Source organism: Rhinolophus ferrumequinum, chromosome 9, assembly GCF_004115265.2.
Source record: "Rhinolophus ferrumequinum isolate MPI-CBG mRhiFer1 chromosome 9, mRhiFer1_v1.p, whole genome shotgun sequence".
In the NCBI taxonomy this organism is placed as follows: domain Eukaryota; kingdom Metazoa; phylum Chordata; class Mammalia; order Chiroptera; family Rhinolophidae; genus Rhinolophus; species Rhinolophus ferrumequinum.
Window position 1 is genome coordinate 64094058 of NC_046292.1, and position 19531 is coordinate 64113588.

The following is a 19531-nucleotide window of genomic DNA, read 5'->3' on the forward strand; positions in this document are numbered from 1 at the left end:
GAGTCTATACTCACACAAGAGCATTCTTTTTTTTTTTTTCTGGAACAGGATGGAGAAAAATGTCACTGGGACCTCCAATTATAGCATTCTATTTAACTGTACTCAGCCTAGGTGGCTAAGAAAGTTTTCAGCACGGGCTCAGTGCCCTGAGATCTTCCATTTCAGGCAGGAGTGTGCTGGTAAATGTGGAGGAAATTATATGTGTATATACCCACCTAAGTTTATTATAAAACTTACTGATATAAAGGATGGGTAGCATACAATTTATAAATAATAATAAAATGTTCAGTACTCTTGACTGTAAATTTCATATTGCTAATTGATTCCCACAGAATGCTTTTGTTTTCTCAAAGCTCATGTATCTGAGGCCAACCTGCAGTTGATAATCAGTGTAGCTCCAACATGGCTGTTGGTTGATATTTTTGTTTACACTAATGAGACAAAGGAAACAATGAAGATATATATTGCAACTTCACTTGTTTGGCAACGATGTGAGTGAATTCAGCATAATAGTTTTTGAATACTGGAAGACTATTTCCTCATTTTTCTCCTCAGTGTAATGGATCCACACATGACTTAAATTTAATCTGCAGGATTAAAATTTTCTCCATCAGTTTCTTATGTCTAGTTGATCAATAAAATTATAAATCAAGTCCTGTTTTGTAACATTTGCTGATTCTATAATGTAAACACTCCCATTGTGCCCAATTTCAAGTTACCAATGTGACATTCTGAATATGGAGTTGGGAAGAGATGTGCAATGGCTTACCATTATGTAATATTACTAGCTTACAAAACACAACAGACGTAAATAACCTGAAGAGCACAGCTAATGGTAAAATGTAAATAATTAGGAAGCAATGAGTTTTAATTATTTATTACCTTTGTTTTTGGCATAATTTATTTAACTGTAAGTTTATATAATTGAAAGTTTAATAATGGCTGTGTTTAACAATCAGCTGGCAAAATTCCTGAAAGTGTAACAATTGGCCCTCATCAGCTGGTGGGAGCTGGCTCCAGCAAACCACTGACCTACACAGACTTCATGGTTTTACAATACTTGGTTCCTGGATTTCAGCATCTGTTGGCCGTACCTAGGAAGTTACTTTAAGTTGCCCTCCACCCTCTGTTAATGCCATGGATCACTTTACTTTAAATTTGGCTCTCGTATCTTTTGCTTCCTCATGGGCAGACAATATTTGGGGACGAACCTTCAGTAAGTTTATGAAATACACTGATGGTATCATGACCTCTTGGGAGGAATGATGGTACACTGGATTTGCTAAATAGGAGACTAAATTCATTCAAGTTCTCCAACACACAAGAGAAGATTACTGGGTTTCCCTTTACACATTGACTGACTGGAAGCTTCAAGTCTGATTGTCCTCTGGGTAAACAAGGAAATGAGAATCCATGGTCTGCATTCTTACACTTGGCTCCCATTCAAATCATTGTTTCCCCGTTTACATCGTCTTTCCCTTTTATTTCTGGTTATGGTAGTTTGCTATAATTTATGTATCTTTGTAAGCTGCTGTTACAAAATGAAGTGAGGTCTGATTATACAATTTCAACCAGTTCTTCTAAAAGCATGTGTTTTAATTATAAACAACAATATAAATTATAAACAAAATTACAAGCTTCATGTAAAAGATGCAAGTATGAAAAGTTAAAGTTCTGTTAGACTTACTGCAACTGAATATATTTGTCAAAACGCACTGAATTGTACATTTAAAATTTGTGAATTTTATTGTTCGATCTTTCTGTTCAATCTTTCTCTTATCTCTTCTCCTTTTCCCTATGGGTATGGCTTCTTCAGGTCTTTTTTTTATACCTGTATACGCTCAAAACAAAACTTCACCCCTCCCCCCACACTGAATTTGTTAGTGAAGGAGCCTGAAAACCCCAATTCAGAGGGCCCAAACTCCATTTCTCTCAAAGTCTGGTAGGCTTTGCAGTCATTAAAGCAGTTACATGTGGTCTTGTTACTCAATTTCTGTGATTGTCTCACATTTATTACATTTTTGCCCATGTACCTAAATCCTGTTTCCCTGAAAATAAGACCTAGCCGGACCATCAGCTCTAATGCGTCTTTTGGAGCAAAAATTAATGTAAGACCCGGTCTTATTTTACCATAATATAAGACCAGGTCTAATATAATATAATACAATATAATACGAGGTCTTATATTAATTCTTGCTCCAAAAGATGCATTAGAGCTGATGGTCTGGCTAGATCTTATTTTCAGGGAAACACGGTAGTTCCAATGCCTGAAAATAAGGTCATACAAAATTTAACAAATATTGGGGCTGTATCTAGCTACTTAATGCCCTGCTACTGAAAAACAGTCTGGCTGGCATGCACTACTTGATGTTCAGGAGAGTCACTGCTGTCCCTAAATGTGTCAGGGAGAGAAGCACCAGAAACTGAATAAGCTCAGAAACTAAAATTTCTGTAAAGCTGGGTTGACAGATCTCCTTCATATTTTAGGATGGCGTTTCTTAACCTCAGCAATATTGACATTTTGGGCCAAGTGATTCTTTGTTGTGAGGCTGTCCTGTGCATTGTAGGCTGTTTAGCAGCACCCCTGGTCTCTACCCACTACCTGCCAGTAGCATCCAATCCCCCACCCCCAACATTGTGACAAAAATATCTCCAAACATCGCAAAATGCCCCAGAGTTGCCTATGGTTGAGAACCACTGTCTTTAGGAGAAAGCCATAAAATCTATTCATATTTTAGGAGAAGAGCAGACACTTACAGGAAATAGGAAAAACAGGAAAAGAAAGATAAAGAAATAAAACTTCCCAATAAGTATACTGATTACTCTTGTATTCTTCCTCCAAATTAATAAGATCCTTAAAAAGAAATGCATTAGTGTTTAATTAAGAAAACAGCTGTTGTTCCCTTTTACAAGACACCAAAATCCTCAGAAATGACCACAACCAAACCATAGCTAACGGAGAAAGCAGCCATTCCCACCTTACTTCCTCCTGTGTGGGAAGTTAACTGGGTTCTCTGCGTTTCAAGTTTCACATTTCTGGAATGGGGAGGAGAAACCTTGGTTTCTGTCTGGACGCGGTCTTTGTTACTGGCAGACAGTGACTGTTGATAAGGTACTCTGAGCCCCAGGGAAAGTGATGTCATTTTATAGAAAATTATGAATTTTTGAGAACTGGACAGGGATTTGGAAGCCCACTTCTCTTTTGCAGAAGCTCAGAGAGATGAAAAATGAAGCGATTAACCTGAAATCACACAAAGGTAGGGAACTGCAACGTGAGGACTAACCCCGGTCTCGTGACTCACTCCGGGTGTCTTCTAGAGGTCTTGGTTTGGTGGAGAGAATTGAGAGGGACCAGGAGGAACAATGCCAGCTGCTCCTCAGTGCCCTCCCTCTCTCCCAAGTCAAGGAATCTCTCTTCTCCTCAAGATCTAAAGAGCTTCTTTGACGTGTGGAATGTCCTAGGCCAGTGGTTCTCAACCTTGGCTATATGTTAGAAGCATCTGGGGAGCTTTTAAAAAAAACACAGATTTCTAGGCCCCAACCATAGAGATTTTTTATTTACTTGATCTGGAGTGGGGGCAAAACATCAGTATTTCTTTTTTAAATGCCCCCTAGGTGACTCTAATATGTAGGCAGGATTGAGGACCACCGTCTGTGCCCTCTCCATAATTTCTACCAATTTTGGCGGTAGAAGGTGGGAGCAGGAAAAGTGGTAGTTTGTATTTTCCTGTTATCTCTGGCCCCACTTCCACTGAATTAGATCCATTTGGAGACACAATTGTTTCACAGGTGCTATTCCTCTGAAACCCTGTCAACATCCGTCTTTCTCTACCTCAAAAAAAACCCCTATTCTCATAGGGTAATAGATTTTTCTCAAGTTTGGCAGGTTGGAGTAGTGCAGTAATATAAACACTTAAAATAGAATACTAAATGCTGGTGTTCTTCAAAGACTTGACAACTCTGCTTTGTGGTTCAGACCTCTCCCCACTCCCTTTTCTCTCATCTTTCTCTATCTCTCCATTCCTATTGCTTCTAACAAAGGACACTTTTGCTTTCTCTTTGGCTGTACCGTCTCCTGCTGTATTGTCCCCAAGCCTCCAAGTGTGTCAGTTTTCATAATAAAAGACTTGTATTTTCCTAAACAAAGACAGTTTTTCCCCTAAAAGGAATTGAGGGTTAGCTCCTCCAAGTGTCTGCCTCCCCACATCAATTCCCTGCTTTCTCAGTAACTACCCCAATTTTCATTTGTATCCCCACACCTTCCTGTGCAGCCCACATAGCTGGGGAGAAGCTAATTCTACCCCTAACTCCAGGGCTGAGGCTCCCGGCCAGAGGTTCCTTTTGTGATTCACAGGACCCTTAGTGTTTCAGTAAGATATTCGTGGTGCCTCTAGGGCCCCTCAAAGTGACCTGAAAAATTTTGTTTCTCAGGTGAAAAGAGTTTTGAGGTCATAGTGTAGTGTAGAGACTTGACAGTCATTGGGGATCCAGACGCCCTCTAGCTTTTGCTCTGCTCTACCTGGAATACAGCCATTTGTCCTCACGATATAAAATAGCTGTTGGTGCTCCAACCATTACATCTTTTTTTTGAAGCAGCAAGATTCAGGAAGGGGAGAAGGGCACAATTCCTCCCTTTCCAATCCAGGATGCCTGGATTTCATACCCAGCACTTCTACTTTCATCTCATCGGGTAATAATTAGTCTTATTGTTATACCTAGTACAAAGGAAGCTGAGAAATGTGGACGTTATTCCAAGGGGCACTGTTGCTGACTTAATACTCAAGGTTCAATCCATAAAGAAGGGAAGTTGAAATGGAAGTTGGAGGAGAAGGCAACTGGCTGACTGTCATCAATTGATCCAGAGAGTAACATTTTTTTTGTATTCCCACTATACGTATTTTGACCTCTGCCCATGTAGGCAATTGACATACTGTTTGAATTCAGTCGAGTCCAGGTATCCAAGTCACCCCAGAAGACGATTATTGAAAAGCTTCCGGGGAGGCACAGTAACAGCACTGGCCCTTGGTTTGGCGCCTTGCAGCAAAGCGTGGCATGTGGTAGACTCTCGATCCATTTTTTTGTTCAATGTTGAATGGATGAATGATTTCTTCACAGTGCGTTTCAATAACTCTTAAAATCCTCCTAAAATCGGAAGCAATCACCTATAAGACACACTCATTCAGAGCTTAACCTTCAGTGAAGAGCAAAGAGCTGTCAATCTGCGCTTGTGCCACATCCTTCTGTGCAATCAATACTGGCCCCTCAATCTCCAACTTTAATCAGCTTTGGTTGCTCTCCGGAGGCCCTTCTCAAATTTTCTGTAACAAGGTCAGGGATGGGAACAGACAAACATCTTATCCACATGGAGACTGGGGCTTCCCTCCTCCTTCCACTATTCCTACTTGAAGAATTTAGCATCATGTTTGTTTTCAAGCTGGGAAGGAGCGCAGACTTTTCTATTCAAGTTCGAGGGCCTGTGCACCTAATGGGAAACCTAATGGGAATGAGAGCAAGGAGCGCTCACTGCAGGTACCCTCTATTTTAATACACAAACGCTAGCAACAGTGAGAAAGGCACTACATGTGTGACCAGTATCTTTTATCCTGTAAGCATTTCCCTCAAAAGACACAACATTTGAGAGAAAAATTAGCTTTGCGTAAGCATTTGTATTTCAACAATCTTGTGGAGTTCTGCATAGTTTTCCTTCACTTGAGAGCTCTTTCTCTGAAGTGCCAATTATTTTACTCAATATGATATTCTGAATGATAGTAAGTGGCATTTTCTATTCAAAGATATAACAATTTACTTTGGGAATGAATCGTCTCCCCTGCCCTCAAATGCTAGTGTAGGAACTGATGTCTGGTGAATTCCAGACAGAGCCTGTGTTTCTCACAGTGTGGGTTGTGGATCACTTGCCTCTGAATCATGCAGGGGCTCCTGGGTTCGCTCCCAGTCTTCCTGAACCGGAATTTCTCATGGGGAACCCCAGGAATGTCATGTCCATTTCAAATGTGCACTCTACGTGATTGTTGGGTGCGGTAAAGTTTGAAAACCACTTAAGACTTTTCAAATTAAATTAACATGATCTTAAAGGTGTTAATTACTGCTATTGACATTACAACTACTGGAGGCTAACCTATATTGAGCTCTTATCACTTGCCAAGGTGTGTATGGAAAAAGAAATGAATGACTAGAAAAGGCACAAAATGTAATAAAATCAACATCTTTCATCTAACTTCTAAATGTTTTTTTAAGAAACTCTGTACCATGAGTCACCTTTGGATATGTGATCACAGCTTAGAACTTGGTCCCACTTCAGAGAGAGAGAAAAGGGAACGGCTGTTGTGACCTATCTCCAAAGCTGACTTTTACATTTGTAGACAGATAGTGTTTGAGTAACATGGGCCCTAACCACAGTATCCAGTGACCATAAAAGAAAAATAGATTTAGAAATATTCTTAAAGATTGCTGGATTCCTGTGACATTTTGAAAGATGAAAACAAGGAGAAATAGTAAGCGGTTATTAACAGCAGGGTAATACTAGCAGAATGGTTTTGTAGGAAAGTGGTGGCAAATTTATTTTTAATTTGTTTCTCTTACATGCCATTATTTCTAAGGATGGTCCAAGCCTCATATTATATCAGATAGTGTGGATGTTTTCCCTAGCGACTGGAGAATAATTCACAGTGAAAATGTCACTTCTAATTTAGTATCTTCGTTTTGCCATATGCATTATTAGCATTCAGGCCAGCAATAGGATACTCATCAACCCCGAAGGCATTTAATACATGTGATTTCCATGGAGAAACAGTAACTCAAAACTCAACCATCCTCCCTCCAGCTCAACTGACACATTTCCTAATCCTTTCAACATCATGGGTGTTGGTGTTGGCATGGCCCAGAGTGTCGCATTGGTCATGTGGTGATGTACAATTTCAGCCCGTGAGGCAGAAATCATCTTGTCTTTTTTTGCAGTCTTTCGCCAACTTAGTTGAGCCAAGAAACAACGGGACACTGCCGGAGATGAAGGGCATACAAATGTTAAAGTGATTTTTTTTTTTTGGTGTGAGAGTGACTAGATAAAGACAATAAAAAATAAATGGAAAAGGGTAAAGGACAGAGACTCCACATTCAGATGAGCCAGTGACTGCTGCCAATGGAAACTGAAATGGGAGCCAAGCTCATTAGGGTCTTACAGGCTTAGACATCGGATGTCTACCAGAGCTGCTGTCAGCTGGATGTGTCTGAGTACAGCTCAGTTCCCAAAATGTGAATCTAGGTCAGTGAAATCCAGCAACATACTTTTTCTGACCAATTTTCTATAGTTTGTTCCTGTGTAGATGAGAATAACTGAGTTCATGGTGACAGGGGAGAGTTTGAAGTCTTTTCCAAAAATTCCACCAAAGGCACCCGATCTGGTAGTCATTTCTGAAGTCATTTTGTTCATCATTGTCCCGCAAGGCCAAGCACAGTGCCTGCTGCAGAACAAGAGTTCTATAAATCTCTGTCGAAGTGTTGATCTCCTCCTCTTTTTCTCCCTTGCCCCTTCAGGTCCATCAGTCACAATGTTCTGTTACATCTCTAAATAGACCTCACCTTCTGCATGGCCTTTTCTATTTTCATGGCTACTTTCTTAGTCCAGACCCTCCTTGCCGTTATTTATGGACTGTATGATTGTATCTAACTATTTTTATTACTCCTAATTTTTCTTCCTATTAAATCATTACGGGTATACTACCAGAGAGATCTTTCTAAAATACCATCTTCAGCTTCTACACCTCTGCTAAAAAATCTCCGAGCGGCTGCCCATAGTCTGCACATAAGAAAACCCAAATTCATGAGAACCCAGAAATAAACCCACATAAATACGGACAGATAATTTTCAACAAAAAAGCCAAAAACCTTCAATGGAGAAAAGACAAATGGTGCTGGGAGAATTGGGAAGCCAGTGCAAAAGAATGAAACTAGACTGCTATCTGTTACTGTGTACCAAAATTAACTCAAAATGGATCTAAGGCCTGAAAGAATAAAAGCATAGAAGAAAACATAGGTACTAACTTATGGACCTTGTGTTCAAAGAGCATTTTATGAATTTGATCTCAAAAGCAAGGGAAGTAAAAACTAAAATAAATGAATGGGACTATATCAAACTAAAAAGCTTCTGCATAGCAAAAGAAACCATCAACAAGATAAAGAGGCAACCAACTGAATGGGAGAAGATTTTTGCAAACTACGCCTCTGATAAGGGGCTAATATCCGAAATATATAAGGAACTCATACAAGTCAACAACAACAACAAAACCAAACAATCCAATTAAAAAATGGGCAGAGAACCTGAATAGCCATTTCTCCAAAGAGGACATACAAATGGCCAATAGACATATGAAAAACTGCTCAACATCACTAATCATCAGAGAAATGCAAATAAAAACCACAATGAGATATCACCTCACCCCAGTCAGAAAGGCTATCATCAACAAGACAAATAGTAACAAGTGTTGGAGAGGCTGTGGAGAAAAAGGAACCCTTATACACTGTTGGTGGGAATGCAGACTGGTGCAGCCGCTATGGAAGGCAGTGTGAATTACGAATAGAATTACCATATGACCCAGCAATCCCTCTCCTGGATATCTACCCAAAAAATCTGAAAACATTTATCCGTAAAGACATATGTGCTCCAGTGTTCATTGCAGCTTTGTGTACGGTGGCCAAGACATGGAAACAACCAAAATGTCCTTCGATAGATGAATGGATAAAGAAGATGTGGTATAGGTATACAGTGGAATACTACTCTGCCATAAGAAAAGATGAAATAGTACCATTTGCGACAACATGGATGGATCTTGAGAGTATAATGCTAAATGACATAAGTCAGACAGAAAAAGTCGAGAACCATATGATTTCACTGATATGTGGTATATAAAACTGAAAACAACAAAAGAATAAGACAAACAAATGAAGAAACAAAAACTCATAGACACAGACAATAGTTTAGTGGTTACCAGAGGGTAAGGGGGGTGGGGGGTGGAAGATGAGGGTAAGAGGGATCAAACATATGTTGATGGAAGGAGAACTGACTCTGGGCGGTGAACACACAATGTGATTTATAGACGATGTGTTACAGAATTGTACACCTGAAATCTATGTAACTTTATTAACAATTGTCACCCCAATAAACTTTAATTAAAAAAAAAAAGGAAAGCAAACCCCAATTCTTTGGGCTTTGGACCTGACCAAACTTACATCTTAGCCCTAATTCTCTTTCTTTCCTGGCACATGCCCCTTGTTCCTGCCATTGCCTTGATTATAGAACAGCTATTCTCCCGGTTGTCCTGTTTGTCATGACCCCTCCTCTGTGCCAGTCTGTGGCTTTCTGTTCATTCAGACTTTGACTCCGGCCTCTTGTGATCACTCCGACCTCAGAACTCCTCTGTCACCTCTACTAGGACCCTGTACCGTTTTTTTGGCATTTCCCTGGTGTTACACTGTGACAGTATTTATTGTCCCATCCTGTTTCTCCAGTTAAGCTGGAGAAGACTTGAGTCCATCTCAGTGTCGGCTGTGCTTGGGACAGTATCTTTCACACAATTGCTGCTCAGTATATATTGCTATATGGTGCTCAACAATCCCAGGCGTCAAGCTCAACTGTGATCTCTTTTCAACTGCCTTTTTAAAAGTCCTTTTTGCAGAAGAGACAGTAATAAATGGTTTTTGGAAACCTTACCTTTTTTTCCTACCAGAGTTTCAGGTATGAATTAGAAAATGATGCCATTTGGTAGCTATCCATTTTAATAGTTATATATGCCATTGAAGTCTCCTCGAAGAAAAATGGAACTAGTTTGGAGCACTGGTGGTTTTCTATCCTCTAACAGGCATGAAGGTGCTCAGGTAAGCACCAGTCTTCCATCACTTACAACCACTGAGAGGAGGATATTACGGTGGTCAAGTGTCCACAGAGCACCTACTCTGGACCAATCCTTGGTGCCTTATAATGAAACGGTTGCTACTTTTTGCCAAGTTCACCCCCAGGTCCAAGACACAGTCTTTCACTTCTGACTGCATGTCATGGAATTTCCGGTGAGAAGGAAGGAAGCTCTCATTCCCTAGTAAGGCTGATTCAAGTTTGTTTTTCTCAGGACGAGACTGAGTACAGGAGACCAGGGCCACACAGGGGAGCTGCAGGTAGAGCCAGAAAGACAACCTGCGAATCTGGATTTGAGGTTATCTGCTTTGTCCTCCTGGCCGTTTTGGTCCTCTAAACAATTATGCTTCTTTAGTAGAATCAACATGTGATTATTTTTGAAAGTAAGTTCTTTAATACCAATAACAGAATGATGTTTAACCTTTTTTTCCCCTTTGGCACAGATCTTTACACATCAAGATCAGGTCTTGTTAGAGTTTTCTGTGTGTGTGTGTGTGTGTGTGTGTGTGTGTGTGTTGGGGGAAGGGATATGGAAACATGAGTCAATGGAAATTTCCTGTTCTCAGAAAATGATAACATTAATGATTTTTGGTAACTCGGAATATTTTAAGGAATTTTAGCGTGCCAAATGGATTGAATGATGGCATTCAAGCTTTTACCCACTTAGGGTTAAGTTTATAAATTTTCAGTTTATACAATGTTGAACTCTAGGCAGCAAAAAGGTCAGGAGTTTCTAGCTTTTTATGGCTCGAATGGGGAAGCTTTCTCTACTTTTCCTGCTGTTTGGAATATGTTACTTTGTACCTATGTTACACAGTGCTGGGCTTCTTCCCTGTGCACATTATTCAGGATGCCAAACCAGGTGCGATTGGAAGTTGCAGGAATACTTGAAGGCGGAGGCTCTCTACTTAGTCTGTGCAGCCGAATCACCTGTGGAGCTTTAACAGCATGAGCAGGCCTGGGCTCAGTTCCAGACCCAGCACAGCAGAATCTTCTGAGAGAGGCCCAGGGCAGTGTGTTTACAGGTAGTTCCTCAGGTGATGTTAAACCACACCTCCCACTAGGAACCGCTAGTTACAGATCACTAGACACTTTCTCTTTTGTATTAAGCAAGTGCCTTGGATTGAAAGGCCCCTGAAAAAAACCATTTGCTCAGCCACCCAACAGATGCTTAAATTGCCGCTAGAGTATGTTGAACACTTTTTGACATCCCATCATATAATGGACAAAATGAACAGCACTTTGAATATAATTTCTTCCTTGTTTTTTTCTCTGACATTTTCTTGTAAGCTCAAAAGAAAAAAATAACATTATTCCCTTTCTCCTACTTGGCCAATTTTGCCTTCTTCCTGCCTTGGGACTAGTGCTGAAATTCATCATGACTGTTTTGGTCTCACGGCTTCAGATTATTTATTGCCCTATTATGCCAAAGCATTTTATTTTGGCCACCCCAGCCTTGTTGGCATACAGCGCGGGGAATAGTGTCAGATAAGGCAACTGCAGCCAGGAAAAGGAGCACAAACAGTTGTTACAAACTCAAAGACTATTTGATTTTATGTTAATTTTTAAATTCAGACATGGTAATTTTTAGTTTTTTTATTTTTACTAACTGTTTTGTGGATCTGATAAATACAACTGGAACAGACAACCAGTAATAAGACTGAATTAAACCTACAATGGGATTGTCCGTATGCCTTTCACAGTAGAGACCCAACGTGGGAAATCTTGTGGCTGTACACTATGATTCTCTGTGACAGTAACAACTAAAAATTCAGTCTTTATTTTTCTATTTCATTCACCCTGTTGATACTAGTTAGCTCTCATTCCATCTTTTTGGTTTTTGCTATTGCTGTTCCAGTTATCATTAAAGGAAATTCCAGGCAATAAAAAAAACATACAAAATCAAAACACATTAAGGGTTTTTCTACCTTCATTTTTTATATGACCATCTATAAAATAACATGGACATTTTTGGACATAAAAACCAACGCTGAAGCTGAGTCAAAAACGAGAGGAAATACTGAGTGACCTCTGTTATACAGTCATTCAAACGAAAAAACATGCTGTGTGCTATGCAATTTAAATTAGCTGCAAAGCAGCCGACATCCCCATTCAAGGAATCTTACAAATGCAGTTAGTTATTTCTGGAAGTAGATAAGAAAACTAAAAGACAGTTCCATCAAAATGCATTATGAACATTTTAATTTAAAATTACAAGTCTACTGGAATTACACTTAACTATATTTCAGCTCCATTTATAAGACAAAGACAGAAAAAAAAATGGAGTGGTGATCTCATGATTCTTTTCTTACTACCTCTTTTTAGTACTTCTATTAAAAGTATTTTAAATAATAATTCCTTGTGATACAGAAGAATAGAATTATTAATAAAAGAAGGGCCACTAAACAAAAGGAGAAAATGACAGGTCTCCTGCATGGGGTTATTAGGAAGGTGAGAATGGTCCTCTTGCTGCCCAGCCAGCAAATGGCACAGCCCCCAACTTGTCAGTACTGCAGCCCCTCCAACTCCAAGCTCTGGTTGGTTAGTAGCTTCCTGCCCTGATTACTTTCAGGAAAGTTTTAGCTAGGTGTCACTCCCCAACCCCCTTACTTCCATGACTCCCTCCTTTGTCCTTCCTTCCTCCCCTCTTCCCTTCTCCCCATCCATCCACTGGAGGACTGAAGGCTACAAAGGAGATTGTTTTAAAATCATTACTGTGAGTCCCTCCCAAGGGCAGGAATTACAATCGGTCCTCCTGTGACAGAGAGCATGTAATTAATCCAGGTTCCTACAAAGGAAGTCGATTTTGGAATGGATCTAGAAAAAGAACGGGTGAGATTTGATGCAGATCCACTCTTTACCATATTATTTTTTTTCCCTCCCTGACTTTGTTGAGGTGTAATTAACAATTAAAAATTGTATATATTTAAGTTGTACAAGGGCTGGGGGAGGGAAATGGGGAGATGTTAGTCAAGGCATACAAAGTTTCAGTCTTCTTTTTGTTTTTCTTAAAAAAATAGGTTAGGCTGTGGAAAAGACAGGCATCATGTAGAAGGTAAAGCAGGGGTTTGAGAGTTACACCTTACTATTGGAGAATTACTTCTGTAAGTTAATCATAGCCCTCTTCCAACAATATAGTATATGCACATTTTTCTAAACTTAAAAAAAATTAAAGTAGAACATACAAAGTGGCCCTGTGGACCACGACTCCCTCCCTCCTCAAAGTAACCCCTATTCTGACTGCTAACAACACAGAATAGTTTCGTCTCTTGTTTAACTCTAAACGAATGAAATAAGAGTATATGTTTTTTAGAGATTGACTTTTGCTCAAATTATGCTTGTGAGCAACAGTTCCCGCTGGGCAGCACCTGGAGTGCTCATGTCTTTGAGAAGGCAAGGATTCATTCCGCAAGATCCTAGCAGGTCTATCGCCTGTGCATGAATGAATTAACCTTACAGGATTTTCTTTTATAGCTGGAGGGGCAGGAGGAAGGAGGAAGTCGCCCAGGGGCATCAAAGGAATAATGGAAAAGTGTGGGAGAAAAACTGTAGAAAGGCTGGTTGCTCTAAAGACTAATTTTGCTTAGATAATAGTATTTTTCTAAGATGACTTGCTAGATATCTTTGAGAATTTTTTTCAGGCAACCTAACCTCCAGTATGTTGGCCATATCAACAGTAAAAGGCAGTAATAATGTATCTTTCTTTTTTCGTTCCCTGTAGTAAATATACTGTGTTAAATGTGTATTAAATGTACTCTGTATTAAATGTGTTCTGAAAAAAATCTGTTCTGAGCTTTTTAGCAGAGAGTTGCTGAAGTCTCCCTAGGTGGCTGATTTCACTGAAATATACAATGCACACACTATTAAATCTACTACAGCCTAGACAGGTATGATGACTATCTCCATAAGAACCCACTTCATTAGCCAAGACTACATGGCAAGCCATTACAAAGTATTTTAAATGCAATAAGAAACCCTTGGGCTCCCCACTTTTCATAAATACGTAAGAAGTGGTTTTCAGACTCTGAAGGAAGCAAGTACTCCGCAAGCAATGGCAAATGTGGGAAGTAATCAAGCTTTCATGCGTGGCACAGGAAGGCACCATTCACCTCTGTTTAGATGCTATGCCCTTCAAAGAGATGCCCAAGTGGCCAGAGGTTTCTTTACAGAGACTAGACTAGACATCAAGATTTGCAAGGGAAAAACAGACATCTAGGACCAAACTCACATCTTTCCTGAGATACCAGGTCAGATCCTGGATACCAGCACAAAAAATGGGAAGAGGGAAATAGTTGGAGAGAAGGGAGGAGAAAGGGGATATTCAGCTAGAACCAATTCATGACAAAATAATAGGAAGGGTTTCCCAACAGGAAAAGAATGAGAGTGGGGTGGTGTGGGTGGGCAACTGTGGAGAAGAGAATCAGGACCTAAGAAATTTGTTTTGGAAACTGTAAGATCCTATTCAAAATCCTTTATTTCATCAGATCTCAGTATTTTCATCTGGGAAACGGAAAAAAACTGATGTGCTCTCATTACTTGCAAATGATTTATCGGTCTCTATCCATTTGTCTTCTTGCCTACCTCTGTTAGCATTTATATCTCCCAATGAGTAGAAGGATTTATCCCACTGTCAATTTAGTTGCTTGTCCCAATAGAGGATCCCAAACTGTTCTCAAGTAAGTAAGCATTTTGGTTCACTAAATCTGAATTTCACCAACCCCCCTAGTTCTGACCCTCACAGAGATCTCATTATTCTTCAGTTCAGTTTGTCCTCCTGTTTCCACTGCGAGGTAAGATGACCTTTTTGATGCTAGGAACACGGTGGGTGGGCGTCTGCCAACTCCACAGGCCCATGGTTTAGGAAGCACATTTGCTGATGGAAAGTACGATCTCCAAAAAATGCCTTTCTTTCTAGTCAGTGAGGATTATCTATGGCTTCTGACACAGAAGGTTTCAAGTATAGAGCAAGCATCACTATTAACACTAACTTGAATGAATCTACAGGAAGGAGGACTATAAAGCCTTGGCTTTCTGTTTCTAGGTCATCAGTGGTCCTCCTTTGTGACTGCAGGGTTCTTCCTTTCCCACCCCCCCTTTCTTTTGGGCAAAAGGAATGATGGTCCAACGTCTCTGAAGCAATACAGACCCTTCTGCTCAGAGCCTCATGGATATCCAGGCTCTTGCTTCATGGAGATAAACTCATTCTCTTCCACACTTTTAAGTCCCTACCTTTTCCGACTCCACCTGCTTGATCCAGGTGCATCTCCAGGAGCTCATAAGAAAACTCTTTATTAGTTGGACTAGTTTGCTCACATCTCACGTACATACTTTGCTCAATCTTTGCTTATACCATGTCTCCACCTGGAACATTCTCTCGCTGAATCTCACCCTGCCAAATTCTTTAAGACTCACATCTAGCCCCAGTTTTCTCCATGAAGCTTTCTCTCAATATTTAGCTCTCAAGGAACTTCCTTCTCTCCTTCTGAATAGCAGTCAGGGCTATTTCATGTAATGTAGTGCTAGTTAACCATATTGTATTATCTCTTACTTTGTTATGTGTTAGTTTCTCCAGACTATTTGAGTGAGGGACTTACTGAGTTAGGGATATGTTGAGTTAGGGACCAGGCTATTTGAGTTAGGGACTTAGTCTACCCAGAATGGCAGATGGGGCTACTTTTTCTAATTTGTCTACCCGGAGGAGGTGTTTTTTCTGCGAATTCACACAAAGGCACTGTATAAGCCAGCTTCAGCCCTCTCCTTCTCTTGTTATCAACTTTAGACATGTGCAGACAGACCAACCAGCTGCCATAGATGGACACCACACTACGGAGAAAAGTAATCTTCCTAGACCCTCTAAGTGACACCATGCATCAGATTCTCTCTTTCAAGACACCATCTTTTTTGTGTGCTGGTAGTGGACAAAGCCTTCCAGATGAAGCAGAACAACACATTCTCTAAAGGAAATACAGAAAAGGCCACCAAATTCAGACTGTGAGTCAGACTGTTCTGCTACAACCATTAAAAGTCCTGTACTTCTGAATCATGGCGTTCCACAAGACGGTTATGAAATATTTCCGATATACAAAAGGATAAGACTTTTGTATCTCCTAATGACTCCTTGGGTCCCAATCACCTGACTTGAAGAGAGAAACATTACAAGGAGCTCTACTGGGGGCCCCCTCATCACACATAACTGTGATGAGTTTGGGGTTTATTATTCTGAATCACAGCCCTTCTAGGAAATTTGGTGTGTGGGTAAGACTGGTTCTTCGGGGAATCCCGCACTTAGGTGTTCCTGGTTCCTGAGGAATGAGAACTCGTGACAGTGCACGTCAGAGAAAGCTCAAGTACCAGCCTGGTTTCTCCCTGCCACTCCTGCTTGCTGCCTGCCACCTAGCAGACAAAATTAGAAAGACCCAGTGGCAGGCATGGCTTGTTGCAGTTAGGAGGTGCCTGATATATACGTAGTTTTTTACCTTGAGAGCCTTCTGCGCAGCTTCACTGGATCCAATTGCGATCAGGTTAGGCCCAGCCATGCTGCAGAAACTCTTCAAATGCAAAGCATCGGTCACCGGGACTGTGGAGACCGCATAGTCCTACGCATACAACAGAAACAAGCAGTTCGGCCTTACAGAAGAATTCTACAAGGCATGTAAACCTGCCTGAAACATGCTTGCTCCTCTGGAGGCTGCCAGGGGCCTGAATATCTGAAAGAAAAACTGGAACCCGCAGGTTTTGGTCCTGCCTGTTAAATGAAGACTGCTTCTAAGAAGAAAGTGCCGAGCCTTCTTCCAGATGTGTGACTGCGTCAACAGCTTTGCCAGTTGATCTATGGAGTGGGCTGCTTGAGAAGGATGCGTCTGAACATCCTGTGCAAACTAGAGCCTCATTTCTTCATGGGGAACAGAGCTTCAGGGGGGTTCTATCCCTTCCTAAGCAGTTTGGTGAGCCAACCTACTAATGATCAATAGAGTACAGGGAACTTGAGAGTATGTATGTGCAAAACCTAGAAGAGTTTCCAGCACATAGTAGGCAGCCAGGTACAGGTAATCCTTGATTCTGATCTGAAAAATCCAATTGGGTCTCCATATTTTTTTTAAGTCATTGTGCCATAAACATCTGTGTTGGTATGATTAAACACTAGGAGAAAACAGAGGTCCTCGATAACTTTGTCGCTGTTGTGGTAGCCTATTTATTGAGACATTTGAATTTGATAGCTTCTGAAACTTCTGGCAAACATACAAATATTAGGAGTTATTTTGCAAAGCCGGTGACATTCTTCATGACCTATCAATTCAATGGGTCTATGAATATTCATTAAGTAATTATTCTGTGCCAGGCATAAATTATCTTATACCTACCTTAAAAGTATCAGCCAAGATTTCAGCACCTCGTTGATTTGTCCTTTTGGAAAGGCCCACAAAAAATTCTCTGCCTACAATAATCATGGAATATAGTGAGTGGGTGATACCAGTGATGGCACACTATTTCTTTATCTATAAATAATGACCTCAAAGCATCACACAGTTCTTTCCTACCACAGAGGGAAACTGTATTTATACTCTGACCCCTGCTTTCTTTAAACAAATCTGATTTCAAACTATTGCCCTCAGAAATAAACTTTTTCAAACACATAGAGGTGGAAAGTAGACCGGTGGTTGCCGAGGACTGAGGGGGGGGAGTCAGTGCTCAATGGGTATGAAGTTTCAGTTTGGGAAGGTGAAAAAGTGCCGGAGACGGATGGTGGTGACGGCTGCACAACAATGTGAATTAATGCCTCTGAACTTAAAAATGGTTAAATGGTAAGTTGTATGCTATGGATATTTTACCACAATAAAAGGATGAAGTTTTTATTTAGGAAATAATAGAATTAAACGCATTAATAATCTCTCATCAGAAATTAAGTAATAGCAATCATAAGTTAGCGGTGCTTCCTTTTTTTTTTTCCGGTAAGAGAACAGTACTAGACATTCTTGATGAAGTTGGATTCCTTTTCTTATAACGATGATGTAAGGGCCGCAGAAACAAACCATCTGGGTAAGGCGAGGTTAGTGCTAACTGGTCTGCAGGTCTGACTCTGAGAGCTCTCTTTAAAACTATATAGCCATTTATTTCAACCCAAAACATCAAAGATGCCTGTCTACATATACTAAAGTTTAGGAGGATAGAACTTTCTTCTTATTTGGCTTTTCTGGAATTCTACATTTTTTTCTTCTCAGAAGGCAAAACACTAAATAAAAATTGTCTCTTAGTTATAGGCAAACTAACAATTATAGTGGATAGAATTAGGCAGTACAAAAAATGTGGGGATTCCTATCCTCCTTTTATTCTTTGGAAAAGAATTCTACATGAAAGGAGGGAAAAACATTCAAAGAGAAGTCAGTATATTTTTGCCCTAGAACAGTAGGGTAAAGTATAAGAGGAGCAGCCATGTAGAAAAGACTGCTTGATAGATTTTACAAATGTTACAACTTTAATCTTCATAATGTCCTTATAAAAGGGGTAAATGATATAGGTCAAATGATGTTATAATAAGTTCCAATGGCTTATGCTGTTGGCAGACACAGGACTCTTTGGTGGCAGACTGACATTTTTTTGGTAATGGTACGATCACGTTGTCCCTTAAGAAAACTCAATACATACAAATCAAAACTCAAGTTATAGAAAGTCTTTTACTGGACAAAAGTTGACTTACTTTATTAAAAAAGGTTAGCTGCAATTAAAAAAAATTAAATATCCTTAATTAAGATAAAAACAGATTTATAAGTTAGACTTATACATACATAATTCTTAAGAAAAACATTTAATGTGTTATGCAAATTTAAACAAATTTATAATGGGGCTTGCACACTATTTTCATTTTCAAAGGCTAAGGTGAGATAGGAAAGTACAAAGAAAAATAAACTGCTTGTCTCTCTAAAAAGTAAGTTGGACTTCTGTGGACTTCTATTTCAGGCAGTATGGGGGATTAAATCCCCTAAAAGTTCTTCCTGATAAAAACAACTAAAGTGCTGGAATTGAAACACTAAAAAACTTGTTTTGTGTTACATGTATGTCTTTGAAATCATATTCTTCTATACTAACTCACCCTCTTTTTCTTTTCCTACCTCACCTTATTTGTTTAGAGGAGAAACCAGGACATTTGTCCTATTGACCATCATACATTATAGATTTGGCTGATCGCTTCCTTGTGTTATCACCTAACATTACATTGCTCCTTTATTCTTATATTTTCGATAAACTGATAGTTTCATGTAGAAGCTTAATTAGATTCTTGTTCAACTTTTTCCTTCTTTTTGATAGCACTACTTCAGTGGTCGGGCTCTGCTTCTATTGTATCACATCGTGAAGCACATGACTGACTGCCACATTTTCAGTGACACTAGCATGATCAGTGTCTTCGGGGGGGATCAGTCTGACTGCTCCTTTATGAAGTTCCTCCTCAGGCTTTCACAAAAAGGCTTTAACAACCTTTGATGATCATTGCACAGATCCATTATTCATTAGGGATCTACATTTACCGGCTAGAATTCTAAAAAGGAAAATTTGATCAAGTATTTGGTCTACTGCAAATAGAATTCATAAGAAAAGATTAGGTTCCATGCTTGA

General features: G+C 39.9%; 1 protein-coding gene across 1 annotated transcript in view; it reads right to left on the reverse strand.

Annotated features, from left to right (window-relative positions):
• DDAH1 (dimethylarginine dimethylaminohydrolase 1) overlaps positions 1–19531 on the reverse strand; it is a 142675-nt gene that overhangs the window by 18335 nt on the left and 104809 nt on the right. Inside the window, 2 exon segments of the mRNA XM_033115449.1 lie at positions 16399–16518; positions 17284–17357. Of these exon segments, the coding sequence (XP_032971340.1) occupies positions 16399–16518; positions 17284–17357 (194 nt within the window).